The sequence below is a fragment of the Pithys albifrons genome, chromosome 17, assembly GCF_047495875.1.
Source record: "Pithys albifrons albifrons isolate INPA30051 chromosome 17, PitAlb_v1, whole genome shotgun sequence".
NCBI classification, from domain to species: Eukaryota; Metazoa; Chordata; class Aves; order Passeriformes; family Thamnophilidae; genus Pithys; species Pithys albifrons.
Window position 1 is genome coordinate 3126580 of NC_092474.1, and position 24715 is coordinate 3151294.

Sequence of the window (24715 nt, forward strand, 5' to 3'; positions counted from 1 at the left end):
ACAATTAAAAACAGCTTAATGGTTTCACTGCAATGTATCAATTATTACTTTCATTAGACTGTAATTCCAGAAGAACTCTATTCCTTTAAAGGCAATAGTATCACTTATGCTTAGAAAGGTCCTAAAAGTTCAAAGGGTTATAAAGCTTGTCATGTCTCATTACAAAATTGGAGTTAAAGCTATGTGAATAGACACTGCCTCAGCAATGAGAAAATCTGTTTGGGAGAGTAAAAAGAACAACCAACCAGTCTTTTTTAGCAAAGGACAGCTAGTTCCAAGTCTTTTATATTCCTAATACTGAGGCACAAAGTCTCACACAAACACACACAGGCGTACTCCATCCAAAGTTATTGCAAAGTAACCTGTTAATAAAGTACACCACTACTAATTACTGCTTGTAATTAATGAACTGGATAGATTAAGTTAAATGAACATCCAAATTTCACCCAACCAAATCACTAAATCGTCCAGTTCACAACAAGTGCCTCTGCTGCCCTGCCACTCTTCTCACACACACAGGCCACGCTCTCACATACCAACACAGCTTAGATCATGAACTACAAAGATCTACTGGTAGACTCGAGGCTGAGATGAACATCACTGTTATTTACTCTTAGTGCCAGCCAGCTGTGGAAGCTCAGCTCAGCTGGAACAGCCACTGCCCATCCAGAGACAGACACTGCACCACTGCCATGTACAGCTCATACCAAACTCTCTAATGGGGCTGTGAAGTCCATTAAAAATAAAGACATTGATTCAGCATTTACTTCAGATGACTAAAAGGTACCAAAGGCTGCTTGTTTCCCAAGACAGATTAAAAAATGTGCCCCATATTAGGTATCAAGTACTTATTTGTAGTGACTTCTTATCTCTGTGGGATAACAGGCCTGTGCTGCAGTACCCTGCACAACTTTAGGACACAGTTTACTGTTTGCATGACTTTTGTTTAATCTGTCATGTTGTAGAATTGAAATTGTATGACACAATTTATGGGACTCATTTTGTTCCAGAAAATAACATGCATTTATACAGTGAACTGCTGTTAGCACACCACATGCCACAATTAAGGCAATATATCTGGGTTCTTTGGGTAGCTACAATTTTTTAAACTTGTTTCTGTAAAATAACTCTGGCTGTATTACACAGAAAAAATGAATATACAAAACGTGCTTTGAATCAACCTCATGTTGTTGGAAGAGAATTTCTCAACTTTAATACTGCTGAAGTGCATTAGAAAATGTAAAAACACAACGGTACAAAAATTGTTTCTTACCACCAAAGACTATTGTTAAATGCAGCAGAGCCTCTAAACCTCTAACAGGGCAAAAATAAATGATAAGTAATACAAAATGGCATACAGAGATGTACATGACCAAGTCCATCTGCAGGATTTCTAAGAACAATATGCATTTTGGAAAAAAAGAATTAAGATGACAAACCAAAAAGGAAGAGCTTGCAAAGTATCCTGAACATCACTTGAATAGAGAACAAAGAAAGTTACTGAAAATTGCTATATTTATATTCACTTCCCACATCTCATTCCCCATTACCTTGTCAGAGTAAGTTATATGATAAAGGTGATTTTTAATCTTATTTTTTGAAACAACTTCTACCATTAAAGAGTAATTACTCAAAGTGGTTTTACACAGAAGCTCAGCTGGTTTCTATATGGAAACCTCACAAAAATCCAAGGCTTTAAGACTTTGCCCTAAATACAGGGCATGTGCTGAGTGGTCATTATTACAATTTAGAGATTACAATTAATTACCATTTGAACGCAATACAGTCTAATGAAAAATTACAAAATAAGCATAACTGTCTTTTGGCTGTCACAGTCCAATTAAATATAATAGTTTGAATATACTCAAAATACTTTTCACTGTGCACATACTACAAACCAAATAAGCTCCTCTCTAAGTTATGCTTGTTTATTAAGAAGTGTCTCTTGCTAGTCTAAATTATTTGATTAAATTAACAGGAATTGGAGCATTAATTACTACAGAAAGGGAAAATTCCAGCTATTTTCAGTCCATTCTTGAAGTAAAAGAAAGCATCAGTAATCACTTCATACTGAAATTTGTTGGTTAGAATATACAGTTTGAACAGACTAAAATAAGGCAACAAGACAGTGTTTGACTGAGACATTCAAACAGAGCACAGATACTCAAAATAGGGCTGTTCCAAAATAATTCAGCATCAATGTCCACACAATAACAACTAAGTGCCATCCACTTAATACAAGATGAACACATCAATATCTACAAACAGTTTACACTTTATCCCAGGAGGGTATGGCTCTTTACATAACTATTCCTACAGCTGAGAGCTGTAATACCCAATGTTTTGGGAAGCCAAGGAAAAACAATGTTCCAGGTGAAGCTGAAGAACACTGTTCTAGGGGAAAGTGAAGAGCAAAGAGATGTGAAATGTGCCAAGCTTTGGACGAGGCAACACAATATACTGAAATAATTCTATCTGAAACAACACTAAAAATAGGAACAAACAAAAAAATAAAAGAAAAAAGCACTCATCTCCTAGGCAGACAACAACACTTGTCTTTTTTGGCAATTATTAAGACAAGGCATTATTTTTGCCTAAACATTTCATAATCAAAACACATCAGTATCTGACTGGGTTATCCTGCTCTTGATCATTCTACACATTTTCTGTTTCAGGAGCAAGAGTTTTAATTTTGGAAACAGTGAGTATGTTAAATCATAGCAAACACCTTCAGTATAGCACACCTCCAACCATCACCATTTCTTGTACAAGCCCTTTTCTGTTCAGTTCTAACTTGTATCAAGTTAAACTGAGCAAAAGGTTTTCAGTGCAAAATCTGGTGCAGTTTTCCTGCATAATTTTAAAATTCAGCTAGCCAGCATCAAGTGTATTTGACATCTGGGGTTTTAGAATTTGACAGCTCATCAAGGAAATATCTAATCAGATTTAATCAAGTCTTGTGCTGATTTATGATTTTCAGGCTTTTATGTACCTGTCGTTTGACTTGTGCCTGGAGACACAACTAAGACAGCACATACAGATTAGCTCCTGTAGATTAACTATTCTAGGTGATTTTTGTGTAATTTTTTCACCAGCTGAACTATGGCTACCAAAATCCCCACCAAAACACAGTGAGACAATCTACCTTGTACATGTTGGACCTCAGCAGACTAATGTTTTTCATCATCAGAACCAAATGCAGATCTGTTGGTGCAACATTCAAGACTCTATAAAGGACCAGATACCTGATCTCCCTGAAGACACATCTCAGTATACAGCAAAGTGAACTTGCAAGTTCTCATTAATCTTGTTACTGCCCAATGCAAACCCACACAACATGCAGGATTATCTTCGCCCTTTGAGTAGCACCCTCAAGTATTGGTAAGGGTCTTCTCAGGTAATTCTTTGTCCTTTTCACAGTACTACAGAAGATGCTTTGTTGTTAGCACTACTCTGATGTTACTCCTTGGTTTTATCAGTAAAATGGTACATAAATACATGCAACATAGCTTGGATGAAGTGACATGGCTGGTTCAAGGTAGTTGAATTGTTGAGTGATTCACCTGAGTAGCTTTTCCCCAAGACACCCTTAACTCTGAGAAGACACTTCTTAAACAAGCAAAGGTTCATTCTGCATCATTCCCTTTAAATGCTGGTAAGCACAGAAAAGGAATGGCACACAGTATTTTGGAATGTGCTTTATAACATAGAGCTTCATGACAATTTACTGTCAAAGGAGGGCAAATACAAAGCATGACAAACTGATCGTTTCAGACCAAGTTATGCTCATTTAATTCCTGGCATCTCTGAATAGAAGAGATATCTGCAAAGTATTGCACTTAAACACAAAAATCTAGTATAAATCAAAACGTTGTAATGTGTTAACACACCTGTTAGTGTAGTTAAACATACAGGAAATGCACAGGAAAATATAAGATGAGAATTTTGGTGCACTGCAATTAGGGGCTGGAAGCTGTTACTGAGGAAGAAGTGTGTGCCACAGGCTTGGCCACAAAGGGAAAGCAGTGTGTGATTTCACATGCATCACAAACATATAAATACAGCTGTGGCAGCATTTATAGGCACAATTTGCTTGAGCTACAAGTTACTTACACACTGTTCTGGAGCCCATCCAGAGAATGCAACCTCAAGAGTAAGCCCTTCCTACTGACCACAGTAACTGCTCTGTGGCAGGGCATTCAGAAATGACAAATTTTACAGATGCCTGGACCCAAATATCTTAGATGCAATTAACAGCATCAAAGTAGCATAATACATATAATCTTATAGCTGGATAATTAATACAGTGTATTTAACCTCATTAATGATTAAATACAGAGTTGATTGCACTGGGTTACATTCTTCAGTGGTTTCTCTTCCTTAACTCTGTTCTCACCCTTCTTGAATTCCTGTCGTAACTCTCCTGCAATTCATCCATCATATTTCTTCACATGCCACCCAATGACTCTGTTTCCTTCTGAACTCTGATGTTCAACCACCAAGTTCTCTATTTCCTATCTAAATATTGCCTAGTTATTTTGCTTCAGCAACAGCCACAGAATTATTAGCCAAGTTTTCTTTGTGCCATCATCACATCCCTACATATTATCACCAGGTATTTTACAGACCAGAGTGCAAAGGCATTTACTGTACAAGTTGTGCACTATGTAATTAGAAATTAATGATTCATTATTTCATTAAAAACATTTTCAAAGACCTGCCACATTTGATGATATTTATTTTTGTCTTCAAGGTGACTGTACCAATGCTTATGCAATGGAAGAAGTGCAAAGATAACATTTTGAAGAGATATATAGTCAAAAAGATTGTTAGGCAATTGATAGCCAAAAGTTTTAGAGAGATAGAGAGCCAAACATAAAGAACACAAACAATATGTTTAAACATAAAAAATATGTTTGGCTTCCAAACCCACCTTGAATGCCTCACAGTTCTATAGGCAGTGGGAAGTGAGTGCTTTGCTTTTGAATGTGATCTAGATCTGGACTTAGATGATGAATGATACTTGAATGGTGATCGAGATCTTGACCGAGATCTTTTTTTGTGTTTTTTCCTTTTCTTCTCCTTCTCTTCATCCCTAGGAAGATCTCTGCTTCTGCTTGAAGGCCTTTCTGCTTGTTTAACTTCTAAGGTGGGTAAAGTTCTGACTGCAGTCACAGGACAGGGTATACTATTGACACTCTGAAATCAAAGGTAAACAAAGAACAGCGTTCAGTTTCCAAGTTAGTCGTTATGCAGAGTGTGCATAAATAAGGCTGACATCTTCAAAAACACACATCGAGCAGAATTTAATGGAGGCCTGTACAGTTCCCCAAAGATACATATGCATGCTAAGACTTGTCAGCTTAACTAGGACATAGTTCTGAAGTTTTCATCTTTAGTTTTCAGAGGAAATGTGTTTCAAAAACTTGGTATCTTTTAGTCTATTTCTCTCTTTTATATAAAAAAGGATGAACCTGGAAATACAATCAGAAACTAGTGACATTCAAAGTTGAGTTTTAGTGTCACTGTCATCCCTGAACTCTGCTGTTTAGATGACAACCTCAAGGAAAATAGCAAAATGAACCAATGCTGATAAAAATTATTTCTGAACTCTGTGAAATAAATGTTTTGAACGTAAAGGGGGCTGGAAAATCACAAAAATTATTCACCTCAAAGACAGAACAGGTCCATGCCCAGTTAATGCTCACTGAGTAATTCCAACTGTAGGAGATTAAGCAAAACTGCACCGAGACATTTTCAAATTATCAGCTTGTACCCCAGAGAATTCTGTTCAATGCCTTGTTTAGAACAATTCAAGTCAGGCACTTTGCTATTCCCCTCGTTTCAAAGCTTGTCATTCCACCAGCTGCCATTTCAAGGCAACGGGAGAAATCAGTTTCCCTCTGTCATAATTTCTGCTCCACCTGGTCTGACACTTTCACCATTTGATACAAGGATACTCACCATGACTGGAATAAAAAGAAACACATTAATACCTGAAATAACCAAATTAGAAACAGGTTATCTTTTCCTTTCTTTTTGCCCTTCTCTTGCCATGAATGTATCAAGGCAATAACTGACGGCATTTGAATAATCAAAAAGCCAGTCCTGCTTCCAGTTAGAGAGCCAAGACACTTTCAGTGCTGTAACTGAGAACTGCTATCACAATACCTACAAAACCAGCAATAAAGTAGTCCTAAAGTAGTTTGCTTCAAAGATTATAAACAATTTACAGCATGATCATTTGAGTGACTGGTTTACCAGAGACCCATTTCCAATTTCACAAATTCCACATGTAAGTGCAGACACCTTGTCTCCAAACTTCAGAGTTTCCTACGAGGCCACCGCTGCTGACTTTTGTTCCTTGACAATGTTACTCATCTCTTTATACTGTACCTTAGAAGGCTTTGAACACTACTGAATATGTAACAGCCCAGTTTGCCTTGAAGTAGACATCTCTAATAGCTTGAAACAAAATAGCTGTAGGCAAAGTAGAGTTAAGAGGAAAACAAGAGAGGGAAGAAAACCCCAGTGGTTTCCAGTGCCCAAGTTCATTCGGAGGCATGAAACACAAGCTCTCATTAACTTCCCTTTTGGCAGAGGTATAAATGAATGACACATTTACTTTTGGCTCACACAGAATGATTCTCTCAGCAAACCTGAACTAAAAAAAACACAATGCTAAGCCCCACTATGTATCCACCAAAAGCATCCAGTGCTGACACCACGGGCTCTCTGTGACTTTTAGGAAGCTGACACCAAGGAGTGGCAGAGCTGTCTAGATACCCCCAAGAAGCACAACTGCAGCATGGCTGGCTGGAGATTCAGACACCACTGCTCAGGTTACTGATAAGTCATGGCTGGGAAACCACAGAGAAGTCACTTTAGCTACCCTGAGGTGAATGTGCAGGTTGTGCAGTGAAATACAACAGGTGGCACCCAGAGAGAAGTCACAGCCACTCCACCACTGAGCCCAGGAGCTCAGGTGATGATGACATGATCACCTGAACAAATGTGCTGCTTCCCTCAGGGGCAACTCTGGTTGCTGTCAAATCAAAAAGCAATGGCAAAACGACCTGATTCACCATCAGAGTAGAACACAGAGCTCACTGAAAGCACATCAGCAAATTGCTAGGCCACAATGAAAATTTTTAAGTGTATAAATAATGCTGCTGACTAAAAATATTTGGAAAAAAAATAAACTGTCTGGAGCGTCTGGCAAAGAGACAAAGTTGTCAGTGGTTTGCATTTTTACTAGTGAGAACTGATCCTGGCAAAATAAGGTAATGGGAACTAAAACTGGAGGCATGAATGCAGAACAAGAAAATCAGTAAGGAAAAAAAAAGGCACATCAAGAACAGAACTGGGATATTACGAAGCCTTTCCAAAAGGCAAAACCTCTCTGCTTTACTGACCAGGCTCTGCCAAACTGCAGCTCAGTAGAAGAGTTTTGGAAGCAAGGAAACAAACTGGTTACCTGATGAATTTTATTATGCATCTCAAGAGATGAGGCACTGACATTTTTTCAGAGTTTTTCTAAGAAGCTAAACTGCAAATGGTCAGATAACATTCACTGAATCTCACTTGTCTGTCCATTTTGGGTAACAGCACATTTTTTTGGGCCATTATAAAATGCTACAGTGACAGACAAATTCACTGGCAGAGTTGTTCTTCAGCATTTTATTTGCATGACTGAAGCAAGTCTGACTAAAATAATGCTAAAAGATGATTCAACAACTCTTTGTTTGGCAGGAATGGGTTAGGAAAGAACTCTGTAATAGGGGGAATTTATAGCTATATGAGAACAGAAACGAGCACTTCAGTTCATTACAAGTTATTTGCATATTTGCAGTATTCATAAGCCCAGAACATACATTAGTTATTCTGGGGTTACACTACTTAATCAATACACACAGCCAAAATTAGAAGTGAACAAAAACGTGCTTATTGCAACAGAACAAAACATGAGCATGTTCAAACTAAACCAACTGGCAAAGAACATTATTGATAATATTACTAATACCTTTATAATTGGCTAATATTTCCTTTTCAGCAATTGGAACACTACGTTAGATCAAAACTGCAAGAGTGGAGAATGTCAAAACTGTAAGGAGTTAATCAACAATTCTTTTACTTCATTAAAATCTGAAAATACTCCAGATTCTTTCCTACCACTGTGTGTTTTTTACTGCAGATTCCCCAAAGCTTATGAAGTATTCCCTGACTGAGAATTAATAAGCAACTGTCTACCAGAAATCGAAGTGTATTTTTTTATTTATTTCTCTCTGCAGTATGTGAGTAATTACTTCTTTTCAGAAGTTTGTCAGTCCTACTCTCAATAAATTGGCCCAAAATTATTAAACAGAAGAGATAAAAATATTTCCTATAGATCAGATTCAATTCTCAGACCCAACAGTTTCATCAGGGTTAAGATGCTGCACTGAAACACATCAATTGACAGCTCAGTGACCAGGGTAAGGTCTTCAGAAACAGACCAAATTTTGCATCCTCAGTTTTGAAGGGTCAGCTGTAAAGAAATCAGAGGCTGTGAATTTGTTTGTTATATGGATCAACATGCCTTTGTATCTTGAGTGCTTTGAAGACTAGAAGTCAACGCAAAAACATTCTTAACTCCTCAGCAATCTTCATTAAAATGGTAGATGCTGATATTTACCTTTTTCTCTCCTGTTAAAGAACAATTAAAGAATTTACCCTATAAGGAATTACTACAATTTTGTAGCTTTTGGTAGTAGGGTTACTGCAATAAAGAAAGTTCCAAATGCCAACAAGTTATCCACCCCCCAAATGCCACAGCAGAATGTGACATTTTATAGTTTTCCTTTATCTTGTTTTTCCAAAGGGACATATAGATTCACAAGCAAATAAACTCAGCCACTGCTCCCATGCTAAAGAAAAGATATAGATACCTATAGATATAGATTCTGAAAAAAAAGTAAAGAAGTGAATGGCTCTGAAATATTCAAAAGCATTTTTTCTTTAACTACTTATTGGATGGTTTTCATTAGACAATTACGTTTTGCTCAAAAATTAAAGAAAATAGGCAAACCTAAAGTGATATTTACATTATTTTTCCAAAAAGAGGAATGCAGCAATATCTACAGTCCACTCCTAAAGAAGTAGGATCAACTACAGCAATCAGTGTGAAAGACATGCACAGCCTACAGTTGTTGATAACCCTGTTATGCTTGACAAAACTAGAAGGGCATAACAGTTTTAAAGGTGGCACACTTCTATTTCACTTGTAAACAGATTACCTTCCACAGGAAAAAAATAATTGCTACATACAGGACAAAAGGAAGGACAAGCCATCTACAGAAACGAATGATAAAACGTGGCTTCAAAACAGGGAAGATGAAAGAGACAAAAGAAGGAAAGTTTTGCTTTGTGCCACAGAATCTTTATATTCAGAGGCACAACAACAGATGACATTTGGGACAAGCCATTAAAATAACGTCACTTTCCAATCATGTGCTTGTCTGGTTTTGCAGCATTATGACTGTGGGTTTCTCTTCTTGTTTAAATCAGATGATAAGGTTTACAGAGGTAACAGTTTGGGTATAACCAACTGTCTTTTGCATGCCCATCACAGCACTGTCAGCCCTAAAACATTTCTGACATAGTATAAAATATGAGAGATTAGTAGAACAATCCATACCAAAGCCTGCTACCAAGGACATAGAAATATAACCTTATTTTTTATAAATTAATTTTAATAATTTTGAACAATATTTGCATTTTAAATAATGAAACACCTTACCTTTATTTGTTTTAAAATTAAAAGAGCAGTTCAATGCAGCACTCCAGATAACCTGGAGTACTCCAGCTTGGCATGGCTAGAAGAACTCAGTTACTGAAACTACAAGCTCTTTCTGTTGTAGGGCAAGAAACCTGTTTGACTGCAGGATGACAGCAGCTTCTCTTCAGAGACACTGACAGATATGCCAGCTGGTGTCATTTGCTCATTACACAAGATTCTACATGAATTATACATGTAAACACAAGGAGGGAGATGTCACCCAGTTACTGTTTACCAATGTCCTGAGAAAGGGCACAGACCTCACCAGACACGAGGTCACTGGAACTTGGTCAGTTTTGGAAACTGAGCTAAACTCCAATTTTTCCAAGTACTGGTTTGAGGAAATATTATGCACAACTGTACTGTTGTAACACATGCAAGAATAGTGAGGAGCCATTTGTGGAAAGCTGTGCTGCTTCACTGCTCCAGCTCATTTTTCAGCCTTTTGTTTCTTTTGCTTCATTTCACTTTAAAGAAAAACAGGAAACCATATAAAAGAAATGATTCAGCTATGGAAAACATAGAACTGACTGTTTTTAAGATTCAGCTGAAGCTAAAACAGCTTAAAAGTGTTCTGTGGTACTGACTGTCCTTTACCTGCAGTTAGCAGAATCGATTTTGTTCAGAGATATAATGTATACTCAGTAGCAGTGTTTCTTTCATGAAATACAAGGTATCAGGAAAATCTGACAGAGGTCACAAAGCTTTGCACATTTAATGCATTTCTGCACAGTGTGATAAACAGGTTTTCAGCACAAATGTACACTGTGTGTACACATAAAAAGCATTACTAGTTTTGATACAGCTCTTAGGCTGGGGCAATGTCATGGAAATTATGCACCTCCAATGGACATTCTCAGCTTCTCTTTACTCTTTTTTATACATCTCAGACATTACTCAATTTCTGAGATGCATTTTAAGCTACAAAAACCATGCCACTACATTACCTCTATGACCAGTGCATACCAATCTTTGTGTCCCAGACTCCTCATTGGATGCTCCTTCCCCCAAAACAGGAGATGAAATACAATAAATGACATTTTCAGTGCATGTAAGTATTTCATTTTTTTCCTTCGTTTTCAGATTAATTAATTTTCTGATTAATATTTTCTTATTTAATTTCCCCAATTAGTTCCATTGACCAAATTAATTTTATACATCCTTCTCTCTTGCCTTTTTCACATACTTTATTACAGCCACTGTAGTCACCCTCTTGTTACCTTTGCAATCAGTGTTTTTAAATGCATCTCCTTGTTTCTGAAACACAACTGGAAAAGCTCAGGCAAACAAACCAGTGGTACATATTTATTTACACTCTGATTCAGACATGATGCTGCTTTCTGGATTCTCAGTGTATATAAAAAAGAGGTTAACAAATCATAGAATCATAGAATCGATTGGGTTGGAAAAGACCTCGGAGATCATCGAGTCCAACCCTTGGTCCAACTCCAGCCCCTTTACCAGATCATGGCACTCAGTGCCACGGCCAATCTGCGTTTAAAAACCTCCAGGGATGGGGAATCTTCAATATGATTTCACTCATCTTTCTCCAATACAATTTCTTGACTCAAATGGGCTGTTACAAATAGGCAAAGCAGGCAAGGAGGGCAAAAGGCAGATTATTTGGAATGAATGGAGATGAAAGCTTTTTCAAATATAGCAAATGGAACAACAGCTTGAAAAACATTCATGCTCCAAAATCAGCTTTTATATGCAAAAAATCTATATGCATATATCTGCATAAGCAAGCCAGTTACCACACTAGGCAGGAATACAGGAATATTACTCCCAGAGATATTATGGCATTTTACTCTTCATTAAAACAGTACAATCCAACAGTCAATTTCATTTTAAAAAAGCAAGGTCACATCAGAAGCATTTAAATATATAACTGAAATTCTAAATAAAACCTTCAATAAAGAAACCAATGCCAAAGCATTTCCATTGGTATGAAGTAGTGAAACTGCTTACTTTAAAAATTCTTAAATACACTGGAATTCTTTGTGTAACTAAAAATAGATGCCTTTTCTGAAACTGTAGGAAGTTTCTAGAAAATCAGTTTACTGAGAATTGGGATAGTGTGTGGCTCTTTGCTGATAAGTTCACTTGCTTTTGGTAAGTTCAGTTCAGAACTTCAGTAAGTTCAAATTTGAGAAAGAACATTCATCTGCTCTTCTGAAAAAGAGTCAGCTGTCACTGGTTATTTCAGGCATTCTCTTAAATAAAAATATCAAAAGAACCTTAGCTTAGAAATATCTGTCCTTCACAAATTCCCTTGAGAAGGAGAGCAGAACTGCAAGTCTGGGGAGTTTTGCACTGTCATTGTCTCTTTGCATTCAGTCTTCAATATAAAACTGAACAGCAGTACTCAACACTTGTGTCAGGGAAAATTTGTTAGCAGTAGCAATGAGAAACTCAAACAGGATCTCTTCTGGGATGTGACCACGTTTAATTCACATACCTGCTACTCTGTGCTGATATGGATCACCTAAACTGCAGGCATGCCCCTTTCAATTGTTCTCTTGAGAGTGTTTTCAGGGGTAATCCATGATTTATTTGGAAAAATTGAGAACTGGGCAATTAATTCTTTGTTAGTGACTGGAATTCTTTGCGAGAAAGAAAATGATGGAAAGCCAAGTAGACAGTTCTTGTAACCAGTCTGTCATAATCAATATCTTAAAATTTCCCATCAGTACCCAGAGATGACATTTATACTTGATTAGTGCCAGTGGTTTTTTCTTTACTGGCTTTCCTGGAAGCCAAACCAGGAAACTGAGGTTCTACTTCCCAACAATATTTGTTTTTGCAGCATGCATCAAAACCATCAATATACACATTAAATAACTAATACACATTTAATAAGTAAGTATCACAACTAATATCCCAATACTCTAGAAAGGTGAGCACTCTAATACATGGACCAGTAGCACAGAGTTAAAATGTGGGAGGTCCTTTTCCTTTCTGCACCTGCTAACTGACCTCAGAATTGTGCAGCATATTTCTCTACCAGTTCTTTAATGACAGATGAGAGACATAACTGAATAAGATTAACACTGTTTAAAATTCGAATTTCTCCCCATTTAGAAAAGTTCCATCTCTTCAGTCAACTCCATAACACACTGTCAGATTCACACTCCAGAGTCAAGTTTTCTGCCAGCTTTATGAGAAAGAGAAATTTATTTCCTGCTTACCTCATTACTGAAGGGATTCTCTTCAATTTTCTCACTTTCTGCCTCTGCCAGAGGGTTTTTCAGGGTCTGCAAGAAGAGTGCAGCTTTCCTTTTGCGCTCTGCTTGTAGCTGCTTCTCCTTTGATTCTTTGGAGGCCTGTGCAAGCTTCTCCCTTGCAGCAGCTGCTAATCTATCCTCTAGTTTCTGCTTTGCTAAGAAAGACAATTAAACATAAAGGTTAGAGAGTAATGTTTGGGGAACTTAGGTTTCCTTGAAACAAACACACACGAAAATCACAAACAAGCAAACAGTCTCTCCAGCCATTCTCAAGCCTTTCTAATACATCCATTCAATGACACAATAAGGACATATCAGGTTGAGATTATGAAATTCCAAGCATCTTAATTTATAGATATATCACTTGCTTGATGAAAAGCAGTACAGGTGAACTAAAATCTTTTAAACTTAAAAAAATCCACAGGAAAACCCAATCCTGATTATTTAGGATACTTGTCATTTTCTATTTACAAAAGCTATCTAAAAAAAAGTAGCATTGTAAATTCAGAAGCTTTTTCTTGTACTTAAAGTAATACAAGCTCTCCAGATTGCTCTTTCCATAGATCTGATCTTAATATTTTCCAGTCCTATTTATACATGTTAAAATGTTTACAGAAAGGGCTGCTCTGGAAATTTTCAGAAACTGTTTCATCATTGCTAGAGCCAACAATTATTGGTATGTGATTACAGAAAGAGAATAAGCCAACTGATTTAACTATGCACCTAACAGCTATTTTGTCTCATCATCTTCATCTTACAGTTCCATTTTTGTGTTCTGTATGTGTACAAAATGGAGGGGTTTGTTCAGTTGCACAGTTTTTCTGACACACTGCTTTTTCTAAACATGTTTTACACTTCATTTTTATTACCATAAAAATATTTCATATTTGCTTTAGGTATGTATTACCATAGCATACTTTGTGCTACTGCAGCTTACAAAAGAACTGCTACTTAGAAGCAAAAAAAAAAAAAAATTAAAATGTGTGGCATACTCATAATTGTGAGAAATACTAAGCTGGTAAATACTGACAGAATATCCACTTTAATAGTGAAACAGCCCTGGGGAGGAATGGGGGAAATTTGATTATTTTAAAACATCTTTTCATTCAAATTCACACAGTCTGCTCCTCTGCCCTTACACACATAAACACAGTAACATGAAAAACCCACACAAAGACTTAATGGTATGGCATTGTAAGAGTAATAAACATCAACAAGGTGATATTAGTCTATATGGCAGTGCTACATAACTGAAAAATAGCTTGAAGCAATTCACTCTTCTCTGAAGAAAATGAGAAGCAGGTAATGCCTTTGCTGGGCTCTGTTAATGCAAACTGGAAACCAAAAGGTTAGTGTTTTACTGAAGGTTGTAATGGAAAACCAAACTAAATTTCAGAAAGATCAGGCACGAGGGCAACGTGCTCAACACCAGGGTGTTAAAAGTTTGATTTCAGCTGAGCAACCAACAAAGATTTCATTCTCAACAATAAGGAGGAAACTGTGGGAAAAGAAAAGAATTCTGATTCCTGTTAACATGACACAGAAAAGATTCAACACACCTAAAACATCACACTTATTCATAGGACAGTTTGCAGTTTGCCTGAAGGACTCAATGTTTCATTTTGTTTTCAGGGCCACATGGAGTACCTTGTTTAGCTTCCAATTCCTCCTGCGTAAGTTGAGGTTTTTTCTCTTCAGGAGCAGTACAAGGAGTGGCAACTGCTGGAGTATGGTTTGAAGCACTATTAGCATTCTCTTGGCCTTCCTTTCCCTCCTCTTCCTCGTCATCACTGTCATCATCTAATTTAACACGGTTTTTCTCCAGAGGAAGAAGGTCGTTTTCTTTGGCCTTGATTGCAAAGCTTATTGGAGCAAATGATGCTGTGAAGGAATGGGTAAGATTTCACACATAATTAGACTGCAGTAGAAAGCAGGTTCAGTTTCCTTACTTTACCCACTGCTCATGCAGGTCTACAGCACAAAACCAAAGATTTTTCATCATCCTTACATTTTGGGAAAAAGGACAACACAATGATTTTTTTTACAAATTTGTTTTTAAACAAATGTTGGAAACTTTGTTTGCTGTGTAATGATCTGAAAAAAAATACAGCATTAATCTCTAACCCATTTATCCAAAATGAAACTTCTATGAATAAAAAATGGAATTTCTCACACATCTTAAGCAAAGCAACCTACTACCATATGGTCTGCTGCAATGTGTATCTTCCTGAGGATGCCTTTTGCGTATATATCCTAAGAGATTTAAATGCAGTAATTAAATGACATAGCAAGGCTTATAAAATATAAGCTTTGATTCTGCTAATTCTGGGTTCAGGAAATATGCTCAGAAGTAGAGACCTTAAGAATTCCAAGAGAAGAGACAACAGTGATTTTCCAACTTTTTCATGTGACAAAACAGATCCTAAAATGGGATTTTACTTCCTCAGAGGCAGAAGAAAAATCTAGTGCAGATGTTATGTCTGTCTTGCAGCCAAGTACTGTACTTAGGTTAAAATAAAGTGGTATTTGTACCATATTAAAGGAAATGAAAATAAGTTTATAGGAATGTGAGTGTCATGAAATGACTCACTGTTATATTCCATCATCAAAACTTGAGCAGATTACCAATACTAAAGCACAAGCTCCAGTTTGCCATTTATTAATAACACAATAAGAAACAATATCATTTTCTGGTGAACACTGCATTCTTTTAACAGAGCATCTCTGAAGACAGGGAAGATTGCTCCTTCCCCAGGAAAGCTACTCAAGCTGCCCAGTGAAGAAATCACAGAGTAAGGACAGTGAGACAACCACAGCAAAGAGCCTGGAACCTGCAGGCTGTGGAGAGAGAATGGAAGTGCAGTGAGAAGCACGAAGAGAGAATTCCAAAGGAACACAGGTCGTAGATAAACTTATGAGCAATTAAGTCACTGAGGTGATAGGAAGGCAGTTTCCATCCACAGAGACACAGGTCCAGAGTGGTTTTCCTGGTTGCTTTCTCTGCCTCACCCCACAAATGGATGCCAGTCACAGTTAAAAGATTTAAATTTCTAGTTTTTACTGCAAAAGAAGAGAATTTTTAAGGTATCTTTTCCTGATAGGGCCAGGAAATCAGTTCTCAGATATAGCAGTTTCCCTAACTCAGGACACTAATAGTGTGTTAGCTGATTTTGTTTGGCTGCCAGAGAGATCTTCCCATTCTGTCCCTCTGCTGCTACGACTGCAAGAGGAAAAACATTCCACTTAGACATGAAAAAGGGTCTTTTTTTCCAGCATGACTATCGTCCAACACAGGAAGACAGAGCAACAAGCCCAGAGTACTTCCTCCATATGTATGCTTTCAGATCAGACCATTGCTTTTATTCAGAATGAATGACTTCTTTCTTGCACAGAGCTTGCAGCTGTCAAGTTTAAAATGACAAAAATAAGATTCTGCTGGGGTCAGTGAGGAAAGCCTTCAACTTTGCACAAAACTGAAGTAAACCAATTTACTCTGTCAGACCATAAATACCTGATAGTCTGATAAGGAAGAAATATGAAAGCAATCAAATTACTTATGTCTGTCCTTTTTTGATGCCCTCAGTGAAAATGTATTTTTCAGATGATGAAATTCTTTCCCCTACTTTCCCCAGCTGCTCTCTTGCCTTCTTTTTTTTCTTATGTATATGCTAACAGATATTTGGATGCCCAATAAATCATGTTAACATACCTTTCACCAGTTTACCATCACTGACAGCTTTAGGAGGAGGAACATCCTTTTTAGTTCCTGGAACTCCTTTAGCACTTGGCTCAGAAGCATCTTCAGGTGCATGTTCATCTGCAAATTGAGTTTCACTTGGTGTATCATTGGCAGTGTCTGCTGGAACATCTTCAGAGGAAGATACTCCCTTTTCAAAAGAAATGTGCAGAATTACTAACTGGGTAGTTATGAAATAATTAATGTAGTGTCTGTGGAGCTGCAATTTTGCCAGCCATTTCAAAAATCACATTATCAGCTAATCACATAACAGCTAATTTTGTATCACTGAGCACTCATGACCATAAGTCTGCCTAATGTAAACCCACAGGCTGTAAAACCCACAGACCTACACTATGAACATGTTATTTTACAGCACAGAAAATGTTCTTCAGCTGACACACCTTTGCCAAAACTGCTTTAAAATTATGTTTTAAAAATTAGACCCTAAAAGCAACTACTTTTTTCCCAAAAGTACATTCTTTAAGGTCTTGACCCCCCAGGGTCCCAGACCAGACCCATTAATGTGGACAAAATGAAAGCTTACAACATGTTTTTCCTAATGTACAATTGCATGGTAACTTCTTCACAGAATCAAGTTTTACAGAGATCAACACAGGTTGACTTGTTCCAACATTTTGCTGAAGAACATTGGGTCTAGCAATGTTTTTTGATACAGTACAGATATGCTGAGGTTTTTTAAGGGAGTAAAGAATTCCTGGTTATATTATTACATGACTGAATCATTCAGGAGGACCTTTGACCTCACAGTATAAAAATCTCAAGATGGATATTACAGAACATTGAAAATATTTACATGATGAGTCAGGTGATGACATTAAGTAACTGAACACTAAAATGTGCCTCTCCATAAATAGTTTCCACTGGCTGTTGTTGAGTACATTTGATGTTGAAATTGAGACATTGAGCAGAACTTCCCTGCAGCCATTCCCTGACCAACAGAACTAATTTCTGAAAATCCTCAAAGGGGAAAAACACAATGAAATCAAAGACTTCATCCTGTATTTACTGAGGCCAGTAGTACAATTTCTTATTAACTTTAATGGCCAAAAGGAGAAGCATCAATTGCATTAGTTGCCTGTACATATATTACTAAAGCATAAAGATAATATTGAAATCATTATTCCAAAAAAATTGAAGAGAATGGTATTATCTACAAAGCCATGCAATACAAAAATATGCATTGCAACACTTGACCTCCAGGGACTTAAACCAGTTTCTGTTGCTTCTTAGCTGTACTCATTTGAACATTTAAAATGAAACCTTTATCATTATGCTTTGGTTAGTGTACAATATCCCCCCAAATAAATGTTAACAAGTCCCTATAACTATGTAAGTATTATGAATTCAACCCACTGGTTTGCAAACAAGACATTCTAGAATAACAGTCAGCATTGTGGCACAGGACAATTTTGCTTGCAACTTATCAGCTGAGTAAGCTCATATTTACCACAGCTTATCTTTAAAAACAATGTTTTCAAAACATTTTGCACTATAAAAACAAAACATCAGACACAAGTGTTTCAAACAGCAACGAGTATTGAATTTCTCCATTTTCCACAAAGCAATTCCGAGGAGTTTACCCACAGGCCTACCTTCTTCAGTTTAAGGCTCCCCAATCTAAGCCTTGAGATCACAAATGACATAGGGCCTAAAAAAAAAATAGCTCTTTCCCATGAAAAGTTAACATCAGATAATGTAGTTCTGATATTATTTGCAATTTTCTTTTCAGTAAGAGAACAATCTAATTAGCTAACATGAGAATAGTTAAAGACATGGATGCCAAGTCTGGTTATCATCTTCTAATAACACGGACTAGAAGAAGCAAAGCAAGTAGGAAACTGATGTGAGATTCTGAGGCTCCAGTACTGCTGCAGTCATGACAAAACCTCCCTCAGAAAAAAGCATGTCAGAAAACTAGTTCAGCCTCTATGCTACTGTGGTACAAAGAACCATGAGGCATATGAGAAGGTATGGGTGTTAAAAGGAACACCTCACCTTTCTGACAGCAGAGCACTAATCACAATCCTACAGAGCTCTAAACCTACACAAAACATACATTCCCTCATATAGAAAGCTGAAAGATTTTCAGGTTGTCATTTGACATTGCAACCACAAGGAAGTGGCTTATACTAAAAGGCAAGAATTAAATATCATACCACCTCACATATCCTTATTTAAATGCCATACAAAACTAAAAAAAAACCAACAAAAAAGCATTCACATCCCTTGCTGAACAATTTCTCCATAGTTCAGTGTTCCATTTTTAAAATGTCTTATTGTAACACAACAGATAAACCAGTCCTTTTCTCACTTTTGCTGCATTCTTAGTAAAAGTATATACAAACACACATGTACCTGGGAGTTGTCACTGCTCTCTTTTTGAAGGAAGAACTGTTTTTTAAATTCATAATAAGCATTATACTGGTGCCATGGTTGCAAGAACTCAAACCTGTGAAAAGAAAAGTGAGTGTGAAAATGCACATGACCATAGTGAATACCAACAATCTTTGACATGTAACCTTCTACAGCAAATGGAATGTTATCTGATGTTTGGAAGCAGTCTCACTTATGCCTAAACTTCAGAGGATACATATTCAGAGCATGCTTACCAGACACTTTTTTGATAGGCTGGTTATTTTGAGAATTTAGGCAATAATGCTTTGGCATTACCTTTAAGTAGGTCACTGAATTTCACTTTTAAAAAAAACAAATAGTACTTCTCTACTTGAAAACCACATGTCCTGGTAATATATTTAAAATGAAAACCTCTACTTCTAAAATACAAGTTTAATAAACATTTTCTCTCACCTGAGATCATTCTTGGCACGAACACTTGTTTCAAATTTTACCCCATTCCTAGCAACATACTCAGCCAGCTTATCAATGACAGGTTGGATATCTGGAGGTGGAGGTATAATGGCAACCACTGGAGCAATTGTGCTGAAAACATCAAGAGTGAATGGTTTTTATAAATGAACATTAATATCTTTCAGACTCTTGCTTTAACAAAACAAAACAAAAAAAAAGAAGTACTCTGAGTTCATTATACAGTTAACTTGATACAATAATACTTCATATACTAAACACTCCATACTGAACCACAGGAACAAGACCCCTCCAAGCAAAATGCAAATCTGTACGTGGTACCTTGTAGATGTTGTGGTAGAAGTCAAGCCAGTGCTGCTCTCGGTGGTGTCTGGGGGAGGTGGAGGGGTGGTACCAGGCGGGGGGGGTACTGTTGCTACCCCCGTGGTGCTGGACACAGTCACCCCTGCGGGCAAGGCGTTGTAGTAGGTAGTGACATCTATTCCTGGAGGGGGAGGCGCGAGGCAATAGGTGCCATCAGGGAGCATGTAGTAGCTGTAATACATGGCTGCCACAGTTGCTGTAAAAAGACACATTTAAGAATAGTGTTCTAATTAGAAGAAAAACACTCAATTAAAAAAAAATTACTGCATCAGTATGAACACATGGAGAATCCAGTTTCACAGAACACACTAAGAAATGGCATAGGATTTCTTGTATAAGAAAAAAAACCTAAGAAAAACAGGAAGGCTCATATTAGGCTGAATAAGAAATACGTAGACTAAGGGACAGAATGCAAAAGTACTGAAGGTTATAGGTAATAAAGAATGCACTTTCAAAGACTCAGGAGTCTGAAAAAGAATAAATACACAGGATCAAGCATGAAACTAACGTATTCTCTTCCCACCAGCATCCACACACAATTCATCAAGACACAACACCAGCTGCCTAATCACAAAGCACTTACAATCAGAGGAATATTCTGCCTGTGATGTCTGTACAGCTGCCCCATCTGTTGACTGTGGCGTAGACGAGTTATTATCTGATTGCGCTTTGCGCACCAGTGCTGCAAGTGGGTGATCAGGGTCCACTACCTTCAAAGGCTGAAAGAATTTTGAGAAGAGAGAAAAAGATTAAAATTGGAAGTACATATTTAAAGCACAGTGGCATCGACGTACTTGGGAAAGCAAATTTATCTGTGTTAATAGATTAATAGACTAATAGATAATAGATAAACACTGTGCAAACACTGAAGTTACTGGTTTTGTAGCGTTTGTATCAAAATTGACACCTTTGAAAATGAGTGGAAAACACAACAACAAATACTTTCATGTGAACAGAAATGCATGACAAAAAAAAGTGGTTATTACTGTTAGCCATTTACTGACATGGCTGGGATAAGGCACAAAACCTGCCTTGTCTAAGTATCAGACAGCACCACAGCCATTCTTCTGAAAGCCTCAAATATATCCAACCATCTGTCATTCCCATTATTCTATCACTGCCCAGACTCAGAAAATAAAAATAACTAACACATCCAGCAAAATTTACATGTAATGAGTAGTAAATTCTGATGAAATACTACTTGCTGAAACTGTTTTTTCACACCAACATTTTATCCTCTAAATCTAAAAAGAAATTCTCAGCTTACATACAGAACGCATTAAATACCTTAATCTGTTCTGCTTCAACACAGGTTTTTGTGGGATAAATCCTTGAGTGATGCTCTCAATACCAGAGGGCATCAAAAATAGAAATATAACTCCTTACAAATAGAAAAATAACAATTTATGTACTAGAGAAAAGGTAACTCAAAAGCTTATCAAAGCAGATTGAAATTACAGTCTGAAAAAAACTCCCAAATGTTTGTCAATAAAAGACCCGAACACCTGCATGCCAGAATTTTTGTGTCCACGAATCAGGTGTTTTACAAAATAGAAAGTAATTTTGATAAGGTTAAGTACCTTCATGAGCTCTTCAAGCCTACTGCATTTTTTCGATGCAAAGAGACTCGGATGCAGATAATTTCCATCATCGTCATCATCATCATCCTCATCTTCCTCAGATTTGACTCGCGACTCTAAATAAAAGAAATGTCTGAACTTTATTTGGGTTTGCTATGAATTTGCATCGAGAGAGAAAGATGACACAGGACAAGCATAAATTCTTAATTAAGCATCATTTATATGAATCAGCTTATTTACAAGATGAAGATATTGCCGGACATCAATAAAATGAACATGTAAGTACCCAGACCAATCTTCTGCTGGCTTTGAGCTATAGGAGTGTTTCTAAAACCCCCAAAATCATAGCAGCTCCAGTAGCTGAAAGTTTCCCACAACAGTCTATCTTTAAAAAATCTCTTCCAATTAAAGGAAAACTTTGAATCATGACATCAGCCTCAGCTGGGGGTAACACCAAAGAGATGTGGCTATTTTAGCCAAGAGACCAGTGGCTCTTTCCCTGACTCACATCCCATTTGAGAAGCAGCAACTCACGTTTTTTCTCGTCCGCTTTGCTCTCAGAAGGAGCAGCGTATCGTCCCTCCTTCATGGCTTTCTGGATGAACTTGTAGTAGGGATTGAGGTAGTGATCAAAGCGCAGGAAGTCGAACTGGGAGTTGCGCGCCTGCTTGGCCTTCAGCATGATCTCAAACTGCGCTCCCTGCTTGCACACGAAGTTGGCGGTTCGCTCGATAATTGCATGCATTTTTGCTGTTGGTGGCTGTGGGAGGAATACAACATACATTTGTATTTTCATAAGTGGCTTGTACAGTGTGTTAGAACTCCCAAGGGAATTAGAAACAACAGTCATTCACTGCCCTTCTCAGCTTTCTTTAGCAGCTCGAGTTTCATGATCTCACGAGCAGTGAAAGCATGCTGGCACTATAAAATAACCAAACAGTCCCACTCTTCCACAGCTGCTCATCCAGTTCCTTTTGCAAGATCCTCTCCTTCTATCAGCACAACTACTTCTGCCACTGCACACCAAACTAAAGTGAGGAACAAATCCTGAGTAAGTTTGGTGTTACAGTACTCGCTATGTATGGTCTTCCTCCCAAGAGTTGTCCTTAATTCTATTATCTTGGAATGTGCAAATATTGTTCCCTAACTAGAATTTCGTTACTGTGCATTTGCTTGGAAGGAACATGTTACCACTCAAGACCAACATAAGACCTACAATTTATATGTGCTGTCACATTTCCCTAAAGAGTCCTTCAACATATTAGCAATAAAAGACAAAATTAATAAAATTAAGCAGTATCCATGCATTCCACTTGTGAAATCCCATCCAGGATATCAAACCCAAGAAGTGAAGAGAAATATAGTTCATGATTGAAAAAAACATTATTCACTGTCTTTAATTTCATACTTACATAGCTGTTTGTCTTATGCTCACTAAAATGTAGAAACACATATTCTGTCTGCCTATAAAGACTGAAGTGTCACACTAATGGTTTGGTTTAGCTTTGCATTTTTATTGGTTTAGATACAGAACTATATTGTAAACCTCAGAAAATGTTTTCCAGAAGACTGGAAGCACAGGAGATAGTGGTGTTCCAGATAGGGGAACAAAGTCTGAATATTATCAAACAGCCCATTTTTAAAAGCTGCTTTCAGACCACTGCATCCTTTATCAGGACATGTTGAACATGGAAAATAACTGGTTGTTACAAGTTTTCCTTGTCCTCTAAAACTGTAACAAAGATTGTTTCAATTAGAGGCAATGAAGTTGTTGACAAACTGATAACATTTTGCGCATTAACACTTTCACACCACATGTCAAGTTTCACTGTTTCTATCTCTCCTCAGGAGTTATTAACTGAGAAATTCCTCTTACAGACCACTTCCACAGACTTAAAATGCACTGGTGAAAAAGAGCCATCTTTGTCCATGATCACAGTTTCAAGCAGTGGAGACCTCCTGCATCCTTGACACAGATTTTCTGTTCTAAGTTCCAGAATGACACTACTGCTGCAGTTGGAGTTGCCACACACTGAGCATTCCCCAGGTCACTACAGCCTCTGGACCTTTGTTGCAGTTGTGCTGCCTGACTCATCTCCATTGAATAATTGCACTTTGCATTGCTCTTGCAGGCTGTGAGCAAGGTCTCCCCATTAGCAAGCTGATTCTTCAATTCTAACTTACTTCCAAGCACTGTAGCTTCCTCCCCAAAATCATTCAAAGTTTACAAGTGACCTTTACTTGGCTTCCATCCCTCACAGCAATTGAAGTGAAAAAATAGAATAAATATGTTCCCTGGTAAATCTGAATGACTGGACTAGAACAACAAATCAAGGCTTACAAAAAAAATTTCTCAGAATTCCCAATACAAGGTCAAGTTTTCAGAGCTGCTGTCTGGACATTTTGATGTTTGCTGGTTTTTTGTTTGTTTGTTTTAAATTCAAAACCAAATACACCTACATTTGCTTTCTGTTCATGTGAATATACTGGAACTCAATAGCTGACTGGGAAATTACTTCAGTGAACCCCACACTGCATTCTACAACATACACAGAAAATATATCCTAAGTTTCAGAACAACACTCAAGCCAAGGAGCTGTCTAAGCCAACAGTCTTTCACCACCAGATGCATTTTGGAACCAGTACCCAAATGCAAAATAAGCAGCCTCTGTCTGAGAACTCAAGGTTCTCACTATAAGGCTAAAGAATAACTCATTTAAAAGCATTATATAAAAATCTTCCCTGAACTTAGAACCAGGTAGGTAAGCACTACACTAATGAAATGCATTATAGATTGTAAAGAAAAGTAGAGGAAGTAAAATTAGAATAAGTTGCACATTGATTTGGCTAAATAGCTCTTATTTCTTGTAAGAAACCAGAACAGAATAAATATTTTCAATTAAAAGCTAATGAAGTAGAAAAACACTTTACACAAATATCCTGTGCTTACTATTAGTTATTCTAACAGAGTGCTTTGTATCTTTACTGGCCATAGTTATCAAGTTGAGAATATCAAATTGAGCCCACAGGTAAATTAACACTTCCATGATCACAGTTCTAGAAGAAGGAGTATTATGTGACTTCACAGTATCTTTTATAAAACTTGCTAAAAATTAAAAACCCTCATGGTTAAAACTCTATT

General features: G+C 37.3%; 1 protein-coding gene across 4 annotated transcripts in view; it reads right to left on the reverse strand.

Moving 5' to 3' along the window:
- The window catches only part of SFSWAP (splicing factor SWAP), a 37852-nt gene that overhangs the window by 7372 nt on the left and 5765 nt on the right, over positions 1-24715 (reverse strand). For all 4 annotated transcript variants that reach the window (XM_071572436.1, XM_071572434.1, XM_071572438.1 and 1 more), the window contains exons 5-14: positions 22108-22333; positions 21574-21689; positions 20577-20712; positions 19952-20189; positions 19613-19744; positions 19160-19253; positions 16754-16931; positions 14692-14925; positions 13009-13199; positions 4934-5199 (exon numbers count right to left, since the gene is read on the reverse strand). In XM_071572436.1, coding sequence (XP_071428537.1) covers positions 4934-5199; positions 13009-13199; positions 14692-14925; positions 16754-16931; positions 19160-19253; positions 19613-19744; positions 19952-20189; positions 20577-20712; positions 21574-21689; positions 22108-22333 — 1811 coding nt within the window. The remainder of the gene's footprint in view (positions 1-4933; positions 5200-13008; positions 13200-14691; positions 14926-16753; positions 16932-19159; positions 19254-19612; positions 19745-19951; positions 20190-20576; positions 20713-21573; positions 21690-22107; positions 22334-24715) is intronic.